This window comes from Rhinolophus ferrumequinum, chromosome 17 (genome assembly GCF_004115265.2).
Source record: "Rhinolophus ferrumequinum isolate MPI-CBG mRhiFer1 chromosome 17, mRhiFer1_v1.p, whole genome shotgun sequence".
Taxonomy (NCBI): domain Eukaryota; kingdom Metazoa; phylum Chordata; class Mammalia; order Chiroptera; family Rhinolophidae; genus Rhinolophus; species Rhinolophus ferrumequinum.
This window is the reverse complement of record NC_046300.1, coordinates 44,589,816-44,614,922: the sequence shown is the minus strand read 5'-3', so window position 1 is coordinate 44,614,922 and position 25,107 is coordinate 44,589,816. Positions and strand designations below refer to the sequence as shown.

Genomic DNA, 25,107 nt, shown 5'->3' with positions numbered 1-25,107 from the left:
GCGGCCAGAGCGGAAAGCAAAAGTACAGAGGGGAAGGTGGAAGCAACCTAGGAGTCCATCGATAGATGAACGAATAAACCTAACGTGGTCTGTACGTACAATGTAATATTATTCAGTTTTAAAAAGGAAGGAAATCTGTCACATGCTACAACACGGATGGACCTTGAGGATCTGCGTAGTGAAATAAGGCACAAAAAGATAGATACTGTATGGTTCCACTTATATGAGGTCCCTAGAGTAGTCAGATTCGTAGAGACAGCAAGTAGAACAGTAGTTGCCAGGGGCTACAGGGAGAGGAATGGGGAGTTCGTTTTTAATGGGGACAGAGTTTCAGTTTGGGAAGATGAAAAAGTTCTGAGGTGGATGGTGGTGATGGTTGCACAACAATGTAAATGTCCTTAATACCACTGAACTGTTCCCTTAAAAATGGATAAGATGGTAAATTTTATGTTATGTGTATTTTACCACAGTCAAAAAATACAAAGAAAGGGGGAAAAGAGATTGGATGCAGAGAAAGAAGTATCAGGTCAGATGGGTTGAAGCAAGTCTCTGGTCTCCTGCGGTTAAGGGTCAGTGGCTGGAGAGAAGCCCTGAGGAGGGCGAACATCTGGGGAGCACGCAGAGGGAAAATCAGTTGCAAGGTGGTGTCTGCCCTGTGGGGTGAATGTGTCCCAGCGAGACTGTGGCTCCCACATACACTTAGAGGAGAGTCTTGAGCACAGAAGGTTTTGTCGCTGGAGGACTCGGGCCCCCCACATGCCTGAGAGGACCGTGCCTCCAGGAACAGAGCGCGTGGGGCATGAGAAATGAGCTCACAGAGGATTTGTGCCTTGTAAATAAGTAAATAAGGCAGGAAGAGAGCCCCAGCACTGGTCCTCCAGGGGAGTAAGGGAGAAGAAAGCTTTCAACATCAGTTCCACGGAGAAGAAACTCTGAGATCCTTGTGCTAAAGGAATTTGGAAGTGGGCTGGCTGACCCAGAAATAAAAGAGAACTGGATAGGACCAGGATGCCCTGGAAGAAGGTGGGGTGTCACCTTGGCCCAAATGGAGGCTAGCACAGTGCCTGGTGCTTGGTAAGATGAGAATGACAGCAGCAATTTATTGAGCACGCACTGTCTGTGACAAGCAGTCTTCTCGGAGTACTCATTTATTCCCTACGACATCCTTCTGCGGAGAACTAGTTCTATCTCACTTTCCACTAAAAAAGACTGAGGCTTGGAGGTGTACGCGTCCTGCAGACCCGGGCCTCTGAGGCAGCCATCTGCCTCCTTTCAGCTTTGCAGCCAACTGCCCACCCACCCAAGCAACTGCCCACACCCCCGCCCCTCCTCACTTGAACTGGTGCTCCCGGGAGCTGCGGATCTTGGAGGAGAATCGCTCAGCCAGCTTCTCCAGGCTGCGGGAGTACTCGAGTTCAATCTCAGCTTTGCGACGGAAAAACTCCTGGAGGTCCTGCAGCAGCTGCAGCCGAGATTCGGATTGCTGCTCCAGGCATTTGAACTGCTCCACCAGCTGCGTGCGGATCTCTACGGGCAGAGGAAAGGAGAACGGTGTCAGTGGTGGTGTGGACAGCCGTGGGACCCACCCAGCTGACCCAGTGCTGGTGGCCCAGGCACTGCAGTTCCAGCAGCGCCACCCCCCACCCCCCACTCACAGCCTCCAGCCATCGGCACAAAGATCTCACATATGTCACTTTTTGACACATGGTCAAACCCAGTGCTTCCCAAAGCTGAACCGTTGCACGTCGCCACCACAGTTTCTGCCATATCCACATGCTACAGCATTATTATTTCTTCCATATCATCTAGCAAATTGGCCCACTTTTCTTACCGAAGTGAACTTATTTAAAATGAAAAATTTTATGTCACTACAGGGAAAATAGAACCACTTGCCATCCCGGTACATAGAAAAATTAATTCAATGAAAACAAAAATTTTGTAAAATTCTCTCTAGAGACGATTGCTTATCAACGGCCCTAAAGTCTAAACTGCTCCTCTCTATCAACAAAAGGGAAACAGGAACGTGAGTGGTGTTTGAATTATGTTGAGCTCCGTGCATAAACATCTTAAGTACCACTAGAGGAATGCAGCCCACACTTCAGGAAATACTGATGGAGCAACCAGGTCTGTGCAACCAGGGCAAAAGTTCAAAAGCTGCGGGGTGGTAGAGATAAAAATCACAGCCCAATCCCAGCAGCCACGGCCAACCTTATCTTCAAGCCCAGTGTTGTCACTGCTGCCGTCCCCATGCATTAACTCCTTCCCAGCCATCCCACAAGCTGCTCAACGGATCAGTCTCCCCACAGCACTCTGTCACACCAGCGCCCTGCTCAAGTCACCTCAGGGCCCTCTCTGCCTGAGTGTTAAGTCCAACTCCTTACCATGAAATTCAAGGCCATCTACCACCCAGCCCCAAAATTACCTTCTCAGGGTTGACCCCCCCAATGGGCTCTCCAAACCATCCACACCAATCTTTGAAATGTCCAATCCCACCTGCATAAATGGTGGCCGGCACCATCTCAGCATCCTTCAGAGAAGTGGTCTGCAAAAGAGGCAGCCCTACCCTGGGGTATATGAAGACTTCCCCAGGGGCATGCAGGCGGGAAGAGTTATAAGGGAATCAGCTGGAGATCCTGCTTCCGTTCCCACTCTCCTGCTCTGCCTGAGAATGTGTCTCAGTCTGGATGGCAGGATCCCTCTTTTTTTCCACCTCCCTCTTCACGACAGTCCTTCTCCCTCTTTGCAGAAGAAAGACTAACTTCTCCCTCTTCCAGAATCGGACTTCGGGGCAGTGCCCCAAAGTGTCAAGGTTTCTGAGTAGCAAAAAAAAAAGGACAATAGAGAATGTTGGTGTTAGCAAATTTTCCTTTAATGTAGGGACCCTAAATTCTTGCTGCTCAAAATGTGATCCATGGATCAGCAGCATTGGCATTGCTGGAGGGCTGATGAGAAATGCAGAACCTCAGGCTCCAACCCAGACTTTCTGCATCAGGATCTGCATTTTCACCAGATCCTCAGATTGGTCCTTAGGAACCTTAAAGTATTGAGAAGAACTGCTATGACCCACCCCATCCATCTCATTAAGAGAAGCATCTCTCACACTATCTTTATGTTTCGTAGTTATTTATCAAATTATAAAATATTGATGTTATTTTGATGAGTTGTGTGACAAATCAATCCAAAAGAAAGGTGGAGTTTTATGGCCTAAGGAAATTGTTTAAACAACCATTTCAATTTACATGCATATTTTGGGTAAAAAGTATGATAGAGTAATCAGTAAAAATGTTTTCAAGCATAAAAATATATTACGATAAAATTCTGTGAAGGAAGTAGAAGGGGATTATAGGATTATGAGTTCAAGAAGGTAAAGAAAGGAACAATGTACAATTTCTGACTTGTGCAGGTAATTTTTGATGAACGGTGCATACCGATGTATTACCTGACAATTTTGCTCATGGATACATACCCAAAAGAAATCAGTGTTTATGTCCACAGAATATATATACAGAAGAAAACTCATGGTAGCTTTGTAGCCAAATATTAGAAACAACCCAAAATGTCCATTTAAGAGTAGATGAGATTTTTTTAATGTGAGATATTCGGTCAGTGAACTACTATACAACAATGAAAAAGATGAGCTACTGCGACCTACAACATGCTTGAAAGTCACAGACTTCATGTTGATTGAAAGAAGCCAGAACAAAGGAAATCACATAAACCTAGTTTATGGTGATAGATATGATGATATGGTGATGATAGAGGTCAGAGAAATGGTCACCTGTGGAGGAATATTGACCGAGAGGGTGCCTTCTGGAACGCTGGATATATATATATACCACACCTGGATTTGGGTGGTCAGCATACTGGTAAAAATTAATTGAGCTGCATGCTTAAGATTGGTGCATTCTACTGTATATAAGTGATACTTCAATAAAAAGGCAAAAATTAAAAATTGTTAGTTTCCATTTGATACATTTAAGAGAGTAATTTTATTCTACAAGGTCAATGTTTACAATATGACAGAAATTATATCCTTTGTACCTACTTAAACTTACAGTGAAACGATTTCAGATGTCAAGTTAAAATGTGTGAGGCAAAAGAGACTTTTTTCCCCCAAAGTTCATTTGGAGGGTAGGCAAGCAAAAAAGTTTTAAAAGCAAAACCACTGCTTTAGAGCCCTTGTGAAGCACGGCTCCTTCCAGGAAGTCTGGACGGCTCAGCCCTCGTGACCCTCCTCTGAACTCCCACGGTACTTACTCAGTCTGAGACCACCTCGCGCTGGTTTTCTATTCTTTCATGTACCCATGTCTCCTCTGTCTTAGCCCCTCAAATGAAACTTAAGCTCTGAGGGTGGATTCTCCCAGCATATATGGGTCATCAGGATATAAATATCTGTAAGGCAAATTAGTATTTACCTTTACCAAGTGCTTTTCCCCAAGGACACTAAGTGTTGTGGTTATGGGAGTCTCACCCAACACAAACACACACACACACACACACACACACACACACACACACACACACACCACACTACACACACCACATACCACACATAAGACGTGGATATTGTTTTTATCCATTTTTACAGATGAAGAAACGAAGGCTCTGTGTAAACCAAGATCAGGAACTTGTTCAAGTTCACATTTTGTTCTATGAACTATAACAAACTATACAGGTACGCCTATGACATGGCCCATTTGTTGAACTGGATTGAGATGCCATCATTCCCACAAGGGCAAACCCTGCCACATCAATACAGTTATAAAAATGCTTTCCAAATGTTTTTCAAATTACTTTTAGACCATCCACTATTTGGGACTCATAATAATCTTAATACTGTGTTTCCCCAAAAATAAGACCTAGCCGGACAATCAGCTCTAATGCGGCTTTTGGAGCAAAAATTAAGACCCAGTCTTATTTTACTATAATATAAAACCAGGTCATAATATAATATAATATAATATAATATAATATAATATAATATAATATAATACCAAGTATAATATAATACCAGGTATAGCATAATATAATAATATAATATAATACCGGGTCTAATATAATATAAATATAATATAATACCCGGTCTTATATTAATTTTTGCTCCAAAAGACACATTAGAGCTGATTGTCCAGCTAGGTCTTATTTTCAGGGAAACACGGTAATAATCCCTAGCACTTCTGGAGCACGTCATTTTTTCCAGGCCTGGTGCTGAGTTCTTCAGATATTTATCTCACATAATATGTATAGCATCCCCTATAAAGTGGGTGCTACTAGTGTTCCCCCACTTTTTCCCCATAGCTGAAGAAGTGGAGGCTCAGAAGTAAGTAGCCTCTGGTCTTAACAGCTGGTACGTGACAATTACACTAGAGATCAGGCCCAGACTCTTCAGATGGGAACAATGATCCTCTCAACACCTCACTAGCCTGAGGCCATGTGATTAAAAAAGACTTTAATCCATCTGTATTCAACCTCTTGCATCCTTTTTGTAACAAGATGGTGGTCTAAAGAGATAGTAGTATTTAATCAGAAATGCTGCAGCCACTGCCTTCCTCCATTACAGGACATAATCAGGAGCCAATGCGCTCATATTTTAGAGGAAAAGCTCATAAATCACATAGTGATGACAGGCGCCACTTTGGAAGGAGCAGAGAAACCTCCCCCAAGTCACACAACCAGCTGGATGGAGCCTTCCAGGCTGGGTCATCCGCGGAACCTCTAGCAGCAGGGACGCCTCGGAGTCACAAGTCTTTCTAGCAGGAAACAGCCCTGGCAGACGCACCGACTGCTGTCTGCCTGTGCCCTGGAACCCTGAAGGGATTTGATTACCCATCTCTTTATTTCTAACTCCCTTCCAAGTTGCTCCTCCCTGGGGCAGGCATAGATTTGGTTTTTCTCCTTGAAGATTTCAAAAGGAACGGAAAAAATAAAATAAAACAGAATTGCTCCCAAGGCACAGACTTCATTCAGCAGCCATTCCCCCAGGGGACGGTTCCAGTCACCGCACAGCACTGGGTGGCAGAAAAATAAAAAGGGGTTGGGGCAGGGAGGAGAAGGGGTTTGGAAAGTCTAGAAAGGCTTTGATCTCAGAACCTTAGAGTTGAAGATGACCTCTCTGGTGACCTAGTGCGGCCGCCAGGGTTCCAGACAGAGGCATGAGGCCCAGCGAGAAGGGGCAGGACTAATTCTGCAACCCAAGTCTCCTGAAGCACAGCTCTCCCCAAGTCACTCTCCTGATAAAATGCTCCATGGCTCCCCATTTCTTATAGGATCAAAGCCAAACTCCTCTGATAATGCAAAGCTCAAAAATGTACAGCCTGTATATCCATCCTTCGTAACATTCCTGCTTACTCTTCTAGCAGCAGTCTCACTCAAGACCGCTGTGCCGGTGCCAATTCTGCCACCCACGGCCCTGCCCAGGGCGACCCACCTTATACTCCCCACCCCACTCACAACTACAACCTGACAAGCAGAGGGAGGAGGGAGAGGCTTCAGGTCTAAAATAATTAGGATTCTGTTTTTTAAAATTAACAGACTATTTTTAGAGCAGTTTTAGGTGTACAGAAAAATTAACCAGAATGGACCAAGAGTTCCCATATTCCCCTTCTTCCTCTCCCGCACACTTCCCCTAGTAGTAACATCTTGCACTGACGTGGTATGTTTATTACAACTGGCGGATGACACTGAGACACTATGATTACCTAACGTCCACGGCTGCCATTAGGGTTCACTCTTTGTGTTTTGCATTCTTAGGTTTGGACAAACGTATAATGTTATGCACCTATCATTATAGTACCATACAGAGTATTTTCACTGCCCTAAAAATCCTCTGTTCCTCACCTATTCATCCTTCCCTCTCTCTTCTCCCCCACCTCTGACAATTACTCATCTTTTTACTAGTTCTATAATTTTGGCTTTTCCAGAACATCATATAGTTGGAGTCATACATTATGTAGGCTTTTTAAGCTGGCTTCTTTTACTTCGCAATAAGCATTTACAGTTCCTCCATGTCTTTTCATGGCTTGATAGCTCATTTCTTTTTATTGATGAATACTGTTCTATTGTCTGGAATAATATCCACAGTTTATCCACTCATCTATTGAAGGATATGTTGGTTGCTTCCAATTTTTGACAATTATGAATATTTGTGTGCAAGCTTTTGTGTGGACAGAAGTTTTCCACTCATTTGGATAAATACCTTTTTGTTCATTAACAGACTAGGTTTAAGAGCGTTTTTAGGTTTACAGTAAATTCTATGTTTAGATAGGAAAGACAAGAATCTAAAAAGTTAATACAAAATTCAAAAGATAAAAAGGATATAAAAAGGAAAGTGTCTCTCCCACTCCTGTGTGCCAGTCACCAGGTCCCCCTGTAATAAGGTAACCAAGTGGCCAGGTTTGTGTGCCTCTTTCCAGAAATAATGGCTTATTTGAAATATAGTAATTCTCCTACTTCGGTATATACTATAGCATAGAATTAACAGCATTCTGTATTTTACCTTTTTCTTTTAAGAATACATCGGGGAGATCAGACCATATCACTTTATAAAGAATTTCCTCGTTCCTTTTTACAGCACTATAGAATTCCACTGTAAAATTTTTTTAACCAGTGCTTTTCTGAATGTTTTGTTTTTTTATCCTCCTTCACTGTCATCAACAACGCTGGAATGAATACCCATATACAACCTTCAGTTCGCATATGTGCAGGACTATCATCTGTGTAAAATGGAAGTGCCAGATCAAAAGGCACTTGCACTCGTGTTTTGAGACTGCTAAACTGCCCTCCTGAAACGGTACCAATTTGACTCTGACCAGAAATGCAGGAGAGGACCCCAAGGACTACTTTAAAGGAAGACATGGTGGGCTTTGCTTCAAAGTAACCTTTGGTGGGGTGCCCGGGAGTGGTAGAGTTATAGGTATTGTTAAACTTTAGTTGTAGTGATGAATATGGGAAAGAGGCTTATTATAATATCCTCTCTACTTCTGCAATGTTTGAAATTTTCCACAATACAAAAGAAAAGGAAAAAAAAAAAAAAAGGCAGACAAAGCCAGAAACTTGATACAAAGCCTGCAGCTCTGGTTAACAGGTCTGACCAGTTAGGAATGCCAATAACTTGTCCCCAGGGGCCTCTGTTCCCAGCCTGCAGATGGCTCTCCTGCGTTACAAAGAGGGGCCAGAGTGTGACCCTACAAGCAATTTCAAATGCAGCTTCCCAGGCTCCACCCAATTCGAATCCTAGGACACTGTCCTGAGAATGAGGTAACTTTCACGGCACCTCCTGGGATGGGGAGGTCCCACTTTCACACTTCTTTTTCGTCCTGAAAAGAAAGATCATGTGAGTGTTCGCCCCCTCTGCTCGCCAGAGGCAGCAGGTATATCCTCCCCAGTATAAAGTGTCAGGAGCTTACAAGGAGGATGAACCATATGGTAAGTGACAGCCGACAGGGCCTCATCACATCTATGCACAATCATGCCTGACTCTCACCACGTCCAGTGACGCTGGTACTATATCATCCCTATTTTATAGATGAAGCAATTGAGACTCAAGGAGCCGGAGTGATTTGCCCAGGATCACCCAGAAAGTGGCAGAGCCAGGGCGCAAATCCAGAGTAAGGGGCAGATGGGAACCAAGATTACCCAGTTTCCAGGTCAAGGTGCTTTCCCTGGGGGACCCAACGCCTCCCCGCTCAGAGATCATGTCCCACTCCACCTCCTGTCTCCACCTTGGGCTCCATCTGTCATCTCAGTGCCATTCTCACCGGTCCTGGCTGTCATTATATCCATCCCAGGGCATCCTGACCTTCACCTCAAGCCCTTCTGTGGTGAAGAGAAACATCAGCACACTGTAGCAGGCTCTGGGTCTATCTGCCCAGGGGGTTCAAATCCTGGCCCTGCCACATGTTCAGCGGGGCAACCTTGTTTCCTCATTTCCCCACGACTCAGTTTCCTCTGTAAAATGGAGGTGATAATCATCTATCTCACCTTGTTGCTATAAGGATGATAAGTATAATTCGAGAAAGCTCTTGGTACAGTGCTTCATCTCATTTACCACAGCACCATTCAACACAGTGGCTACTAGCCACTTGTGGCTATTTAAATTTGATTAAAATAAAATGCACATTCCTCAGTCGTACTTGCCACATTTCAAGTACTCAAAAGCTCCCATATTGGACAACACAGACTATTTCCATCACAGCAGAAACTTCTATCGGACAGTACTGTATTAATACAGGTTAGCTATAACTATCATTTTCGTTGCTTTTCACGATCATCTCTCATCTTCTCAAATGGAAAGTAAGGTCCTGAGAGGCAGGGATGACACCCACACTCTATTACCAAGAATCTGTGCACAACCCCTCTAACAAATACAGCGCGATGGGCTCTGTGAGGTCCTCAGAACAGCACCATGATGGAGCCTCACTCTCATCGCCACTCACCCAAAACCCAGCATCCTGAAGGGATCCACTGCTGTCCAACTGCAGCCTTAGGAGCGGGAGGTGGCGTGGCAGAATGGATAGACCCACAGAGCCTGGATGCCAGCCACTGTCAGGAAGTGAAACATCGTGTCTGCCAGGTGAGCTCTTGGACAGGCAAGTCATTTTGTCTGAGCTGTTTTCCTATCCGTAAAAGGCAGGGAGCTGTGCTCATCCTGCAGGGTTGCTGCAAGGATCAGACTAGCAATAATGCATGTAATACGCCAGGCGCCTAGGAGACCCTCAGCAAACAGCCTCCACGGAGAGGTTTTGGGGTTTGGGGGACAGCCAGCCTGGGCTCCAGACCTGGTGTTCTCCACTTAGTAAAAGTCACTTCGGCTCTCTGAGTCCGTTTCCTCATCTGTAAAATACCTTCCTCGTGGGTTTGTCAAAAGAGAGTTGGTATGCATATTCAGTGCCTGGCATGATTCTGGTGAATAGCAGATAAGCAATAAGCGGCAGGAATGGGCCATCACTGCCGCTGTAGCCAGGTAGAGCAAGCTTGGGGCACGCTGAGTGATGCGCTATGTGTTTCCCAGGTGCAGCTCACCCCCACAGTCCACAACCCCACAAGGAGGGGTGTATTACCGGCAACAGTTCATTCATCCCGCCTCTCCACACTGGGCTCCCTCCTCTTTCCCTCCCCCCACACAAGCCTGGGCCCACATTGCATTCCTTCTCTGGGCCCTGCACAAAAGGCTCCAAATCCCCACACCGTCTCCCAGCCTTTGGTGTGTGAAGAGTTGGTTCGTAGTGGGGGCCCTGCGCTCCCAAGGCCCCCGGGCTCTGTGCCGCGCCAGAGGGCACCAGCTGCCAGGCCAGACCTGACGGCTAAGCGCCGTTTCCCCGGCAACCATGGTCAGCCAGCTGCATCTGTCACCCTCCCAGCTGCCTGCAGGCCAGGTGGAGCCAGCCTGGTAATTGGGAGCAAGCTTCTCAGTGCATCCTTTCTGCAGATGCCACTGGTTCCTAGCATTGTCGCCCTCATTTGGCCACGGACCCTACCAACGGCATCAGTCTGTCCTTTCTAACCTTGACCAAGCCCATTTACATCTATCACGGCTTCTGTCCTCAGAAGAGGGAGGCAGGGAGGAGGTGGGTACCATACCATTTTACAGATGAGGAAACTGAGGCCCAGGAGAAGGGAAAGGACCTGCTTGAACCACTGGATTCCAACTCCAATTGGCCTGAGCCTGCCCTGGTCTAGCTCTGATCCCACTGACCAGAGGGAATAAGCCCCAGAATAGGACTGTTAAATGGATGGCTGCGTGATGCAGTCTGGGATCAGACTTGCTGAGTTCAGAGGCTGGCCTTGAAGCTTGTTAACTGTGTGACCTCCAGCAAATTAGTAGCCTCTCTAGGCCTTGGCTTTCTCTTCTGCAAAATGGAGGGAATAATAGCAAACAGTATGGCACTGAGCGCTTCCCATGAACTGTCTCCTTGTTAAGCAAAGCAGTGAATGTTATGCTTCAGCCTTAGGAGGATCTACTACTGTTATCCCATGTTGCAGAAGAGGAGGTTGAGGCACAGAGAGGTGAAGTGACGTGCCTAATTTCACCTAAACATTAAGGAATCTTTGGGCTCCAATTCTGGTACTTCTTGCCAGAGATGTTTCCTGTGCACTTGCCATATATACGATACCAAGTCAGCCAAGATTTTACACTCTGTCGTTAGCCATCTCACAATTACTCAGGTTAGCAAAGGCGAGGCTTAGCACAGATAATCAAAGCACATCAACTCCTGAGGCTTCCTTGCAGCAAATTATACCTGCTTCCAGCTCTCTTGGGAGGTTGGAGGGAGGACACATATGCTGGGAAGAAGCTGGGTGAAATGATTGGCATTTTCCCTTCACTTCTCCCTACCACTTTCTTCCTCAGAAAAGAAGCATAGAATATGGGCTAGTGTTTTGAAAAAAATAAGAGTTATTTAATAATGGTGATGATGATGCGATTTGTCAACCAGGAACATCTTTCTTTAAGTAAGAGGGATGACATGGTTCCAAAGACTCCAGGCAATCAGCACTGGATATATATTTGTAGTGGAAGAGATGGGAGACAGGAGATTCCCACTTCCTGCTGTGGTCCTAAAGCAGAGACCGAGATCTGCAGTCCCCTGAGCACCCGACCTGGATTGTTAAACCAGTTCCCTAAAGCAGAAAGTGGAAAGAAGAGTGGGTGGGAAAAAGGGTCTCCCCGCAGCATGTGTGCCGTGTCCTAATAATAGCCATTCCCTCTCATGAAGAAGTCAGACAGAGTGGCCTCCCCACCTTCCAGATGTTTGATGCCATGCAAAGAACGGTCAGAAGAAGGCCACGCCTCCTTCTACCAGAAACTGAGTTAAAATCTCAACATGAGATTAATATTCATGGTTTTGATGCCCAGTGGTCCCTGAAGGATCAGACGCATTTAAATGGAAAGAGATCAGGATTCATTAATACTGAATTTCCAGCTGCGTCCCCCAGAGGAGAAGGCTTTTTATGTTTTCAATCCTAACCTGCTCCTAGAACTAAAATAGCAGTAATAGAACTGGGGCCAGGCTGGAAACATCCAAGTGTTTCCCAAACTTCAGCACCATTTTCATAATGTGTCCTTTCTAAAAAAGCATCAGACCTACATTTATTTAAGACACTTCTTTAAATCATCGTACTTTTCCATGAGATGCTTCGTAGTATTGCCATAAATGGAAAAATCTGAATCACTCGCCATTACTGGAAGGTAACCATAAAAAATAAATACAAGGAACACAAAATAATGTTATAAAATTCTACCTAGATTCTGTAACCTGAGATCTGCTTTCTTTTTGATTAAAGGAGTTTGGCAAGTATTACAGGGAGTGTTGAAGGCATGCTAGCACCTAATGGCAACTTTCTCCTTAAGGTTATCAGAAGGGTTGAAGGGAGATGAAAGAGGAAATAACTGTCTATTTCTGTGAGTCCATGCTATTTAGTTCTGTCCCTATGAACCACCTAAAATCATCCTATGTATATACCAAGAGTGGTGCTCTATCCCTCACTTCAGGAAACGATGATTGGTCCAAACCCTAATACACAGAAAAGGAAACTGAGGAACAGAGAACCTCATCCTCGTACAGAACCTGGGACTCCCAGCTGCTTGGCCAGTGCTCAGCTATTTTGACTAGTGCTTTATACACTAGTCCTTTCTGCCCTATTGTGACAAAAGGCAGCTAGCACAGTGCCAGTGCCTGCCCCCAAGATAGTTCCTCACAAATATTTTTAAATGAATCAATTAAACAGCCAAATGAAATGATGTATGTGATAGCCTGAATAATGACCCCCTAAAGATATTCAGCTCCTAATCCCGGGAACCTGCGACTGTTACCTTCAATACCTGCCGAAAAGGACTGCAGATGTAATTAGGTTAAAGATCTTGAGACGAGGAAACTACCCTGGACTACACAGGTGGACCCTAAGTGCAATCACGAGTGTCCTGATGGGAGAGAGAGGAAGAAGTAGATTGGCATGGACAGAAGAGGAGGAAGCAATATGACCACAGAAGCAGAGGTTGGAATGATGGAGCCACAAGCCAGGGAATGCCAGCAGTCACCAGAGCTGGAAGAGGCAAGGAATGGATTCTCCACTCAGGTCTCTGAAAGGAGCAAGTGGGACCCTGCCAACATCTTAATTTTGGCCCAGTGAAACTGACGTCAGACGTCTGACTTCCTAGAACTGTGAGACAAGGTATGTGTTATTCTAAGCCACCAGGTTTGTGGTAACTTATTACAGCAACCATAGAAACTAATGGAAGGTGCACTACACCACCTTGAAGCCCTAAAGAACACCAGAATGCGGTCTAGGCAGTGAATGACATAGGAAGTCAGCTGACCAGAAGAGGGAGGGACCATGGATGCTGCAGCATCAGCTGAGGCCTCACAAAGGAGGAGCGTGGAAGCAGGGCTTGTAGGAAAAGGAGGAGGACATTCTACCACACACACCACAAGCATTTACTGATCGCCTACTGTGTCCAAGTCGGAGGGCAGGAGGAGCTGAGATGGAAATAGGCATACAACAGGATCCCTGCCCTCAAGGAGCTCCCGGTGTACTGGCGGATGAGGCACACCTAGAGGGAAAACTAATTGGCCATAAAAGATGGAACAATTCCCCTTCTAGGATCAGAGGCACACACACGAAATGTATATGCAGGGATATTTGTACAGCATTGTTAATAAAAGTGAAAACTTGGACTCAATATAACATAATCCAATAACAAGGAATTGGTTAAATTTCCTGGCACATCCATGCAATGAGCTCCTATACAGTTTAAAAACCATGCAAAATTGTTAATAACCTTGGAAAATGCCCATAATATAGAGCTCAGTGGCAAAAATGAGTTATAAAACTAGGATGTATGGTTTAGTCCTCCCAAAATGTAATTATAGCTATTTATACACAGAGAAAAAACAACTGAGGAATATACACCAAAATGTTCATCACGGTTATCTATGGGTGGCAGGATTACAGATTAATTCATTTCTTCAGTAAATATTTACCACGCACCTACATGCTAAGGCAGGGCTTGTCAAACTTTTTTGTAAGGGACGAGATGGTAACTATTGCAGGCTTTGCAGTCCATACCATCTCTGTTGCAACTGCTCAGTTCTGCCCTGTAGCACAAGAGTAGCCACAGACACTGTGGCAATGAATGCACATGGCTGTGTTTCAATAAAACTTTATTTACAAAAACAGGCAATGGGCCAGATTTGGCCTGTGGGCCCTAGGTTGCCAACTCCTGTACTAATCATCATGCTGATCTACATTTTTCAAATCTTTTACTACTAGGCATGACTCTTCTAATACGGAGAGGTACAAGAAAGTATTTTAAATATTCAGCTAGCCCTGGGAAGGCCATGGCTGGCTCACAGTAAGGTAACATCTCCTGGAGGGGTGACAACCTCAAATATGTCTGGGGGTTAAGCAGGTGCCAAAAAAAGTGTGATTAGAGACCTGGTATAAAACCATACAGAGAGCTCCGATGTGACCAAATATATTCCAATTCATTCTTCGGTGTTAATATTGTGTGTAAACTATCTACAGATCTCCAGCTCATGACTCTGGGAAATCCTCCCAGGAAATGTCACCTTAGCTAATGCCGGTCCTGCTGGATTCACACCCAGAGCAGGGAAGCCCCCACTCGGCCACAGCGGTCCCCACCCTGACCCCATTAACTCACGCTGCAATGACCAGCCTGAGCAAGAGCTGCTAATCTTTGTTGAGAAGGTGCCTCCGGCCAGGTGTGCATTCACCTGACAGTAATAGGATGCAGAATGAATTTCCTTGACCTTCTGATAAGAATGCCACATGAAAAAATATCCAAGGCCACGGTGAAGCCCAAATATTGTATGCACATTGCAGCTACTGCTCAGAAGGCTTGCCACAGGATGGAAAAGTGGAATGATTTATGTTTCCGAAAGCCACGTGAGTTATTGCACATCACCTCATCCTGGCAACTCTGCAAATTCTTGCCAATTGATTTTTGGAAAAGAGGGGAGAAATAAGGGTCTGATTTTGTGTGTGTGTGTGTGTGTTCAAATTTTCAAGAAGGTCAGTGAGTGGTGCCTGGTTATTTGAAGGGGTTTCATTTTTACGGTGCACATTAAGTCCTTACAAGCACTGTCATCAATTCTTGTCAATAGGTGAACTTTCGAGACACTCTTCAGGAGACCCTCCATGTCTTTGAGGATAGATGAAGTGCAGCAAGACATAAGAAAAGGAATCCAGAGAAGGACCTTCTCAAATGCTGAGTCCAGCAAACTTCGAGGAAAAGCCTCAGAAAAAATACAAAGTCATTATAGTTGACTAATGGCTTAATAACGGGTTACAAGCCTGAACGCCAATAATATACGTGCTGTGTCTGGTAACTGTATTTCACACCCAGACGTGGGCTTGAATAAATAAGTTCTGGGTTAGTTCCAGCTCTTCCTCAAGGCCTTAACCTCATCCGAAACTGGGATTCATGATACCTACCGAAGAATTGTGGTAAAATAAAATTGGGAAATATATATATATATATATATATATATATACATGAAAGACCTCTATAAACAGTGAAAAATTATACAAAGGGGTGTGATTATTCCTCGTATGATTATTACTTTGTAAGAGTCCATTACCTGAAAATGAGTACAAAGTGTTGCTTGCACATCCACTGGCTGCAATACTGACACAGGTCAACCAAAGAGGAGACGGTTAGAGCTCCCTTAGCTGACTGACGTGTCTCCCAGTGCTGTAGTGAATTTCAATGCTCAGGCTGGAATCCAATCATTCATGCCTGGGCTCCGAGTAAGCACTTACTACCCCAATATAAATCTATTTGTCCTTTTAACGCAATATGGAACTCTCTCCTGAGCTCATATTTCATGTCTTGGGTCCTATTCCAAGAGGAAAAACACCTCATGTTTATTATCTTGCTACTGGAAGCACAGTGCAGGGGGTTCTTTCTGTGCCTTGCTCAGGCAATAATTCTTCGTGAGACTTTGAGCAAATAGCTTCACTACTCTGGGTTTTGCAGTGTTTTGCTTTTGTGGTCCTACTATGAACCAAGCTCCAGGCCTCAAATTTCACAGAAAGTGGGGTGTTGTGCAGGAGACCCTGCTCACTGTGCCATCTGTCGTGCAAGGCGACCTGCGGGGTCTCTGGTCCCGCTCCCCACATAAGAACGCAGGACATGGTGAGGCCAAAAAGGAACACCCACGGAGCCATGGATAGGGGAGTCACACCACTATATTCTCGCTGGCGGCTGGGTTGGAGACACAGGAAGCAGGAGCCACGCAATCGGCAATCCGCCGTCCGCTTCTCTGCCAACCAACCAACCAACTAACCTTCTAGCTTAACCACAGCAGTTACATTAGTGGCTAACGGCTAACTGGTTACAGCTGATGGCCACTCAGCCACAGCAGATGGCCATCTGATTACAGCTGATGGCCATCTAATAACCGAGCCAGCACCTTTCCACGTGAGTCCAAGAGCCTGGAAACTAATCTTGGGGACCCTGTCCCCACAAATTCCAGCCCTTAGTCATTCCCCTTCCGCTTCCCTTGGCCGCTAGTAATTTCTCCCCAGCACTGAGGTGCATTACCCGGTGCAGTCTGCTTTGGCACAAACACAACAATAACAGTCTACCTTCCAAAGCACTGCCTGGTTCCTTCTTTTCAACTCACTTAAACATTCTCCCTCCTCCTGAATCAGGGACATTGGTGTGGGTCAGCTTTTTGGGGGAAATGAATGAATAAAATGTCATCTAATTTGCATTCCATTTTCCAGTACAAAGCCTTTTGGATCTTGAATGTATTTTATGGAAGGAAATATATAAAATACCCACAAGGCATATAGCAGAGGAAGATGCCAGTGATGTTGGGTCCTTGCCAGTGTCCTGTCTTTTCAAAGGTCGAGGAGCTCTAGGCAAAACTACAATCACTACAAGGCTCTGAGCCCACCACTCCCCATAGGAAAGGGAAATAATGGACCTACAAGCACCACTGGAGGGTGGCGTTCTGGCCCACAACCTACTTTCAGAAATTCTCGGGACCTTAGTGATCATCAAAGCCAGCATTTCCTCCCAGGGCGTTCCACAGACCCGTGCCCATGAGGGCCCTTCATTTCCACCTTGAAACTCATCCTCCTCCCGAACATACCCTATATGAGGAAATGGCACCTCTATTCCCCCACTTGCTCAAGCTAGAAACTGGCCATCACCTTGACTCTCTCTTACCCCCACGCCTCCATCCCACCCATCACCCATGCCTCTCCATTCTCCTGCCCCAACATTTCGAAACTGGTCTATTTCTCTCCATCTCCATGGCTACCCCCCTAGTGAAAGTGCCCGTCCTCTCCGAGGTGGACCACGCAGCAGCCTCCTCAACCAGCACCCACGTCTCTTTTGCTCCTCCGCCTCCAATATTTCCAAGTCGATTCTCCTTTGGAAAGTAAAAATCTAATTAATGCCACCACCAGCAAGTAGTCCTTTTCCTCCCTACTCTCCACCTCCAGTTTAAAATCCTTCAATGGGTTGTCATCCCTTTTAGGATAAAGACCAAAACGTAATGTGCTTTTAGGATAACAGACCAAGCCTTACCGTGACTTACAAGGCTCTGCTTGGTATGTTCTCTTTACCCCGCCGGGGCTCATCTGGTTCCATTTGCTCCTTGCTCACTATCTTCCAGCCCCCCAACTTTCTCCCTGGTGCTTGAACATACCAAGTTCTTTCCTGCCTCAGAGTCTTTGCACTTGCTATTCTGCTTGAAATGCTCTTCTGGTCGCTCCACTTCTTCCTATCCCATCTAACTTCTATTTATTTTCAGATGTAGGGTTTGGAGAAAACAAATAACTACTTCATGGTATATGCTAAAAATATTAAATGAGATTATGTATATAGAGTGTTGGCACAGTGCCTGAGTGCTCAATAAATGTTACATATGCATTACACATGCTTAAATCTGAAAATTCATTCTTGTTTATGCCCATGTATTCTTTCTCTCTTCTATAAGTCAATAGCATCATCTTCACCTCTAACAAGCCTTTTCAGAATGCTGAAAAGGGAGATAAAATTTTTCTTGTTTCCACCTAATCCTAGAAATCTCACAGATACGTTCCTTTCTCTCCCTCGTTATATAAGCTTTATGTTTCACTCAAATACTCAAAATCCCCCCTTGCTCTTAAGGCATGGATGACCCAATTCATATCTAACGTCCTATTTGCATAGTCAACATTCATTTACACATTCACTCAACATTAGCCTCCGCCAGGCTCTGTACGAGAACAGGAGGACTGAGCTACCGTGATGCCGCAGGACCTGCCCTTGAGGAATTCAGCAGAGACCAACGTATACAAAAAAAACGACAACATTACAATGATCTAGAACAGAGGCAGGCACAGAAGTGCTTATGTGCACACTAATAAGGAAGCAGGGATGTCTGCAGGGGAGATGATATGGGCCCAAGTGGTCAGAGAGGCTTCACATGGCATCTGAACCCGGCCTTGACGGGTGGATAGGAATTCACCAGGTGAGGGGACAGCAGACACAGCAGCAGAAATAAGTGAGTGGGCAAAGGCCCCATGTCTGGAAGTGCACGGTGTGTTCAGGGGTTGGCACAGGGTTCTTTCCAGCAGGGCTGCCCATGGAGAAGTTTAGCAGGATCCCAGAGAAGCTCTGGCAGAAAGGGTTACTTGGAGCCAGGAGGTGAACGGCCCCGAAGCCATATTCAGGGGCTTAGACTTTACCCCACAGTCGGTGATAGAGGAAAATCTGGTGGCAGCATGGGGGACAGGTGAATTGTCACTAGAGAAAAAATAAGGCAACGAGTCAGGAGACTACTACAATACTACAGTCAAGGACAGGGAGACTCCACTGAGAGACATTTATTAAGTTCCTCCCACGAAACAAGCATTTCGTGTGATGACAAATCCTGGTTTACTAACTTTCATGACAGCCCCATGCGTGTGGCACCACAAGGCCAGTTTCAAATGCTAAGTTTCTAGTAGAGGCCACACATAACCTTGACAGTGCCCAGCTCAGAGTCCGGCACCACCTGTGGACGGTGGTGATAAAGGCCGTGATGTGAGGTGCTTTTGCTGCTATTGTTGCAATGCAGGCAGTTTGTAGCCCAAACTGAGATTAGAGGAGTAGAGCAGACAATTCTAGCATCTATTTGTATAACTGATTACATAAACCTATGAAAAGGTAGTTAGTCTGGGAGAAGAGGTAGCTTCTAAGTAAAATATAAGTGTTAACATTTACCCCTGACCTGGTAAACTCCTACTCATACTTTAAGGCCCAATTCTGATGTGCCATGGGAGACACCGTGAAATTTGGGGACAAACCTTGGCAGAGTGGGAGGGAAGGACTTCTTATACACTTTGGCTTAAACAGGGATGGCTGTGGGGCAACACCGACCAGAAGGAACACAGTGGCACCTGAAAGCACCACAGCTCGAAGAGCGCCAGGACCAGTTCCTGGAACAACAGAGGCAGTCCTATGAGTGTACCCCCAGCAGGGGCAAGAGGGCAATGCTTCAGTCGTGGGCACCTGGCAGGAAGAAGACGTCACCTACAGCACACACACACTTGTTCATGGCGCCTGGGAAATACTTTCTGGAAGTTGTGACGCTGCTGGGCCCCTGCCTGGATTTCCCCTTCCATAAAGGACATGAACATGGGGTCATGGCAGCCACTACAGAAATGGGGTCAGGGATCAAGGGTCAATGGTTTCGAGAATCAGGTTCGAAACCATTTGTCCGTGGCCATTTCACACCCCTAGTCTCACCTAATGCTGATCACAAACCTAGAGGAGTTTGTGGATGAGGAAACTGAGGCTCCGTGGATGAGCTCCCCAAGACCACTCGGCTGGCAGGTGCTGCACCTGGAACCTGAGCCCAGGACGATGTGGGCCCGATAAGGCTTGTCCCCCCCAAATCTCAGTCTCCTTGGTTTGTTGCTCACCAGTGTCCCCAATTCTAGGGACAGAATCATTAGCCAGATGAGCCCTTCCTGGGAAGATTCCAGGCACAATGATTCATGACGGAGGGAAGAGAAGAACAGCCATGTGCTGTCAGCGAGAAGCGTCTGAGCGCTTCCTTTCATGCTTCGGCATTTGGATGCATTCTGAGCCACGTGTTTGCACACAACTAGCCAGAGTGCCGGCCTTAGGAGAGAGACGTGAGGCCTCAGAAAAAAAGGAATGCAGCCTGTGCTTGAGCCGCAAAAACAGATGATACAGTGCAAGCCAGAGTCCAAGCAGGTCAGATGGGCGCCGAGACCCTGCGGATTTAGTACCATTCTCTGACCTCACCCCTCCATCCTGCAAGACCCGGCTTTCAAACCACCCGCCCCCTTCAGAGTTCAGGAATAAAAGATGTCAAGCCCCACCTTCCACCTCTGTGACTGCCTCCAGAGCCAAAGAGGGGCTGTTGTTCTGAGGGGCATTTTCCTCCAAAGCCAGTGGAAGAAATGTCCCCAGATCCAGTTCAGTGCCCAAGTGAACATCCCCTGAGCATTTCAGAAACACTGAGATGCCTGCTTCTCCTCCAGAAATACAGACTTTTATCTGAGGGTATGACCCAGTAGGCCTGAAAAAAGGAAATGCTCCAGGGAAAGGACCAACCCTAGCATTTTTCTGCCCTGGGCAGACAGCAGGCAGAGGAACCTGGGGTACAATCATCAGCAATTTTGCAAGCAGAGCTTCACAGTGTTCATGCAGAAAAAGAGCGTCTAGTAAGTCTCTCTCGTCATTTTCTTGGGCTATGGAAACATCTTTACAGAACAATTTGCTCCCAATCATCTCATCTCCTGGGGAGGCAGAGGAAATGCCATGGGTAAAAGCCAGACTTGTCAAATAGCTACTTTGGCAAAGGTGGTCCCATGTCTAATAATACCTTACAACCATATAATCTTTGGCACTTTTCAAAACCCATTTACATCCAGTATTTATTAGATCCACAATGGCCTCCAGCTCACAATGGAGAACGTGAGATGTGGGAAGGCGACAGGTGAGGCCGGCAGGCAGGTTCCTGGTCCTCCAACCCCACCCCCCACTGCCCCACACTCCTTGCCAGTTCTACTGGGTGAGCTCACACAGAAGAGCAATCCTCATTCCCACAGCACAGCATTCTGCAGTTTATCATTCTTCCCAAACTCTGAGTGTGGGCTGAAGAAAGAATGAATAAATTCCTTGTACTTATGTGACATCGGCAGGACAGAAAGCATCACTCTCGTGTTCCGGGTGAGGAAACGGAAGCTCATGAACCCATCTGACATGTGTGACCTCCCCCGAGGACCCCGGATTTGTGATGCCCAGTGTGGCAGATGAATGGCAGGAATGGCCTCAAACTTCTTCAATCCCTCCTTGTACCCACGTGACTACTCGTTGCCATGTTACTTTACAGTTCTTCTCTCACTAAAGACGTGAAATCGATTTCCCCACCCCTGGAATCTGGCCTAGCCTATGACTTGCTTTGGCCGAGAGAATGCGGTGTGCCGGCTGCAGCCTGGACGCCAGAGGCCTTGAGTATTTCTCCGTGCTCTTACACCCGTGCCATCGCCAGGAGCACATGCCGGGGCCCGCCTGTCAGATAATAAGAGCTACAAGGAGAGGAGCTGCGTTGCCCTAGTCGCCCCAGCCCAAACAGCCAACCTCCGACATGTGAGTGAGCACAGCCAAACAACAGAGCTGCCTAGCTGACCTCCACAGAACTCCAGGTGCCTGAGCGATGGACACTTATTACTGAATACCACTGACGTTATGTGGTTGTCCGTTACGCACAAATCGGTGGCACCAGCTCACAGACACATAGCACCTGTTTTCATCCATTCATCCCCCCACCCATCCACCTCCATCCATCCATTCAATGTATTTGTTGAGTGCCTACTATGTGTCCAGCCCTGTGCTAGGCACTGGGGACATCGTGGTGAGCAAGACAGACCCTGCCCTGCCCTCATGGAGTGTGTAGACCAGGAGGAAGATTGACAAGGGAGAGGAGAACTGGGGTAGGGATAGAGCAAGTACAGCGTGCAGTGCAGGCACTGAGATGAGGGTGAACGGGGGGCAGTCAGGAGGGCTTCCTGAAAGTAATAACATCTAAGCAGATATCTAAAGGCTGAAGAGAAGGCTGTGGGGCAAGGAGGGGGGTGTCAGGGAGAATTTCCCAGCAGAAGACACAGCCTGGCAAAGGCCTAATGAGGTAGAGACCTGGCTGACTGGAGCCCAGGAATAAGAAGGTAGAACGGGGAAAGGGAGTCCAGAGAAGCCAGCACCAGGAGGACCCAATCATCACCCCAGGTACTTTTTCCATATTTATTTTCAAGGCCAAGTGAAATCTGGAAGAGGAAACAGGACACTCTTCCACGCACAGATAGAGAAATGAAGTCAAAGGCCACTGAACATTTGCAATGCGTATTCAGAAGGGGCAGCGCCAGGGGACAGCTGTCAGAGGGCCAGGAGCAGTTCTTCCATTTCAACTGGAAAGGACATTTGTTACCTGCCTACAGCCGCAAGCTCTTTGCTGTTTCTTACACAGGACCTGATCAGGAAACAAACACTTACCGCTGGAATGTGTTGGACAGCACTGTTCTGAAGCAGCCAGTCAGAGTGGGGGGAAAATAAGCTCTCCTCTATGGAGAAAAAAGGGAAAGAGAAAATCCCAGGGGAGGCGGTACGTAGTGGCATTCATCCATTCATTTGTGCAGTCAGCAAGTATTCCCTAAACTGGCCACATTCTGCAAGTCCCCACCACAGGCCACGGAGGACTGAAAGATGATTGGGCTGCCATCCTGCCCTCTAAGACCTCCAGTCTAGAAGAAACTGGGGCAACTTCAGACTTTCTATACAGGCAGTCTGTGGGAAGCAGACACTGGGAAAACTGGTTGAGAATAGTGAGACCCTGTTTTTGTTTAAATGATGTATTTATCTGGGGTGGCTTGGGGAAGCCACTGTTTGGCTCAGCTACTGAGTAGGGCAGATCAAATATGTGTGGAATGGCCTGCAATATGGTTAACAAGTGGTAAGGGGTGGCAGCGAGATTCAGACGGAGTCTGAGGAGTTTGGATGAGGGCATATCTGGCTGAGTGAATCAGGCAAGGGTTCTAGAAAGAAATACGAGTCGAAGACTGAGGAGCATGGGAAAAGGTCTTTAGAGAGAAGGAAACTACCCAAAGGCACAGAGGAAGGAAGCCTGGAACCTACCTGGGGACTCATTCTGGATGCTTGGAGTACAGCCATCAATAATATTGAAAAGGTGAAAGGTCAGCTGGAAAGGAAAGTTGGAACCAAATCAAGGAAGTTCTAGGAGGCCAAGAGAAGGAGGTTGAACTTTATCCATAAGATAATATTAAGTCAAAGAATGTGACATCAGGGGTGCATTTCAGGGATATTAATCTGGCTGACTAATGACATAGGTTGGAAATGAGAAACTGAAGCCAAAAGGAGCAATTAAAAAGATCCTTCCAGAAATGGTCAGAGAATAGGAGACAGATGTGAGAAACAGACTCCAAATCACTTTGGCAACTGGCTGGATAGAAAGAGCAGAGCTGTGGGTCATTCCCAGGTTCCACGTCTGTGAGGATAACTGTGAAATCCACGGCCAACAGAAAAGAGGGAGGCGGCTGCCAGATATAGTGGGATTGAATTGCCTAAAGGTCATCAGCAAGGAGCCTGAGGGAGAGAAAAGGTAAGGAAGGGTGTTTCTGTTCTTGAAAGTCAGGATGGGTTTGGAAATAAGGTGAAGGAAGCAATGGACGGGGTTGAGAGATGCAATTGGAAAGCATCTGCTACAGCTGCGTGCGAGAGAGAGCTGATGACAGAGCCAGGTTCTGAGAGGAGCTCCTGTCACATCTTCATACGTGCTCCAGATCCCCAACCTCTGCCTTGATTGGGTCGTACTGATTTTTTCAGAGTCAGTCTCCCCCAATAGCATGTGCTCTGAGGGCAGGGACTGCTGCCTGTTGGATTGGTTGCAGGATCCCCTGTACGTCAGCTACTGCCTGGCACATCAGAGGTGCTTAATAAATCCATGTTAAGTGCCCTATAGATATATTTACGGTGCCTGATCTGGCCACAAACCCTGGAAAATGGAGGTACAACATGATCCAGCCCCCCACCTCCAGCAACTGGACTGGGAATGGGTGGTGATGCAAGTTGGAGGTGAAGAAAGACTGTTCACTCATGGGCTAGTCAAGGCCGGCCGGCCTTTCTCTCTCTGTCTCTGTCTCTCTGTCTCTCTCTCTGTCTCTCTCTCTCTCTCTCTCTCTGTCTCTCTCTCTCTCTCTCCCCCTCCCTCTCACACACACACATTTGTACTAAGACACAAAGGTGAAGGTCAGTGGCGATAGCACTGGAGCCTTAAAGCCGTGTAGCGTCTGGACTGGTGCCCACTGGGCCATGTGCAGAGAGCTGGTGGAGGAAGCTGGTGTTTAGAGAGAGGCAAGAAACGGAGCAGAGAGAAGCAGAGACACATCCCACACAAGCCCTGAGGGACCAGCAGGGTGGCCTCCATTCCTAACCTCCGAGTTCCAATCCTGGCAGGACTGGCTTAACTTTCTTCTCAGTCCCGGGGCCTTGTAGTGGATACAGCGATGAGCCACTCGAACTCCCTTCAGGAAGGAAGGCCTCATTCCCCCAGATCGGGGAATGCTGCTGGAAGAGGACCCTCGGCTGTCAGCCGTCTATGAAGAATGCAGAAAACGGCCTCACGCCAGGTCACGTGCCTTCCAGAGGTGGCCACATCCATGACTGATCAGCACGGGGGTGCAAAGGCCTGGCCCCTTGCTCCAACTCAGGACAATTCTGAAGGACCTCTCCAAGTTCCAGAGTGTCCCATGGAGTTAGCTGAGCCTTCCCTGGGACGGCATCGAGCTCACCTCCTCCTGCTGCCCAATCCCACACTTTGCCTTTGTCTTGTTTCCACCGGCGTTGATCCCAGCAGAACTCCCCGATAAATGCCCCACGTCCTACACTCCACCTCAGCACCTGTTTCCCAAGGAACTCCACCCGCGACAGCCCTAATATCGCCTATTAAATCCTTACAATGAACTTTTTGTACATCAGCCAGCATGAATGAATCTTGATTAGACTGATAGAAGCCATTTTTTTAATCCATTTCAACTGTGGTGATTCTTTTTCAAGAGCATTTATCA

At 46.7% G+C, this 25,107-nt stretch overlaps 1 protein-coding gene across 5 annotated transcripts in view; it reads right to left on the bottom strand.

Annotated features, from left to right (window-relative positions):
* SRGAP3 (SLIT-ROBO Rho GTPase activating protein 3) overlaps positions 1 to 25,107 on the bottom strand; it is a 237,810-nt gene that overhangs the window by 121,563 nt on the left and 91,140 nt on the right. For all 5 annotated transcript variants that reach the window (XM_033132357.1, XM_033132358.1, XM_033132356.1 and 2 more), the window contains one exon: positions 1,335 to 1,527. In XM_033132357.1, the coding sequence (XP_032988248.1) occupies positions 1,335 to 1,527 (193 nt within the window). The remainder of the gene's footprint in view (positions 1 to 1,334; positions 1,528 to 25,107) is intronic.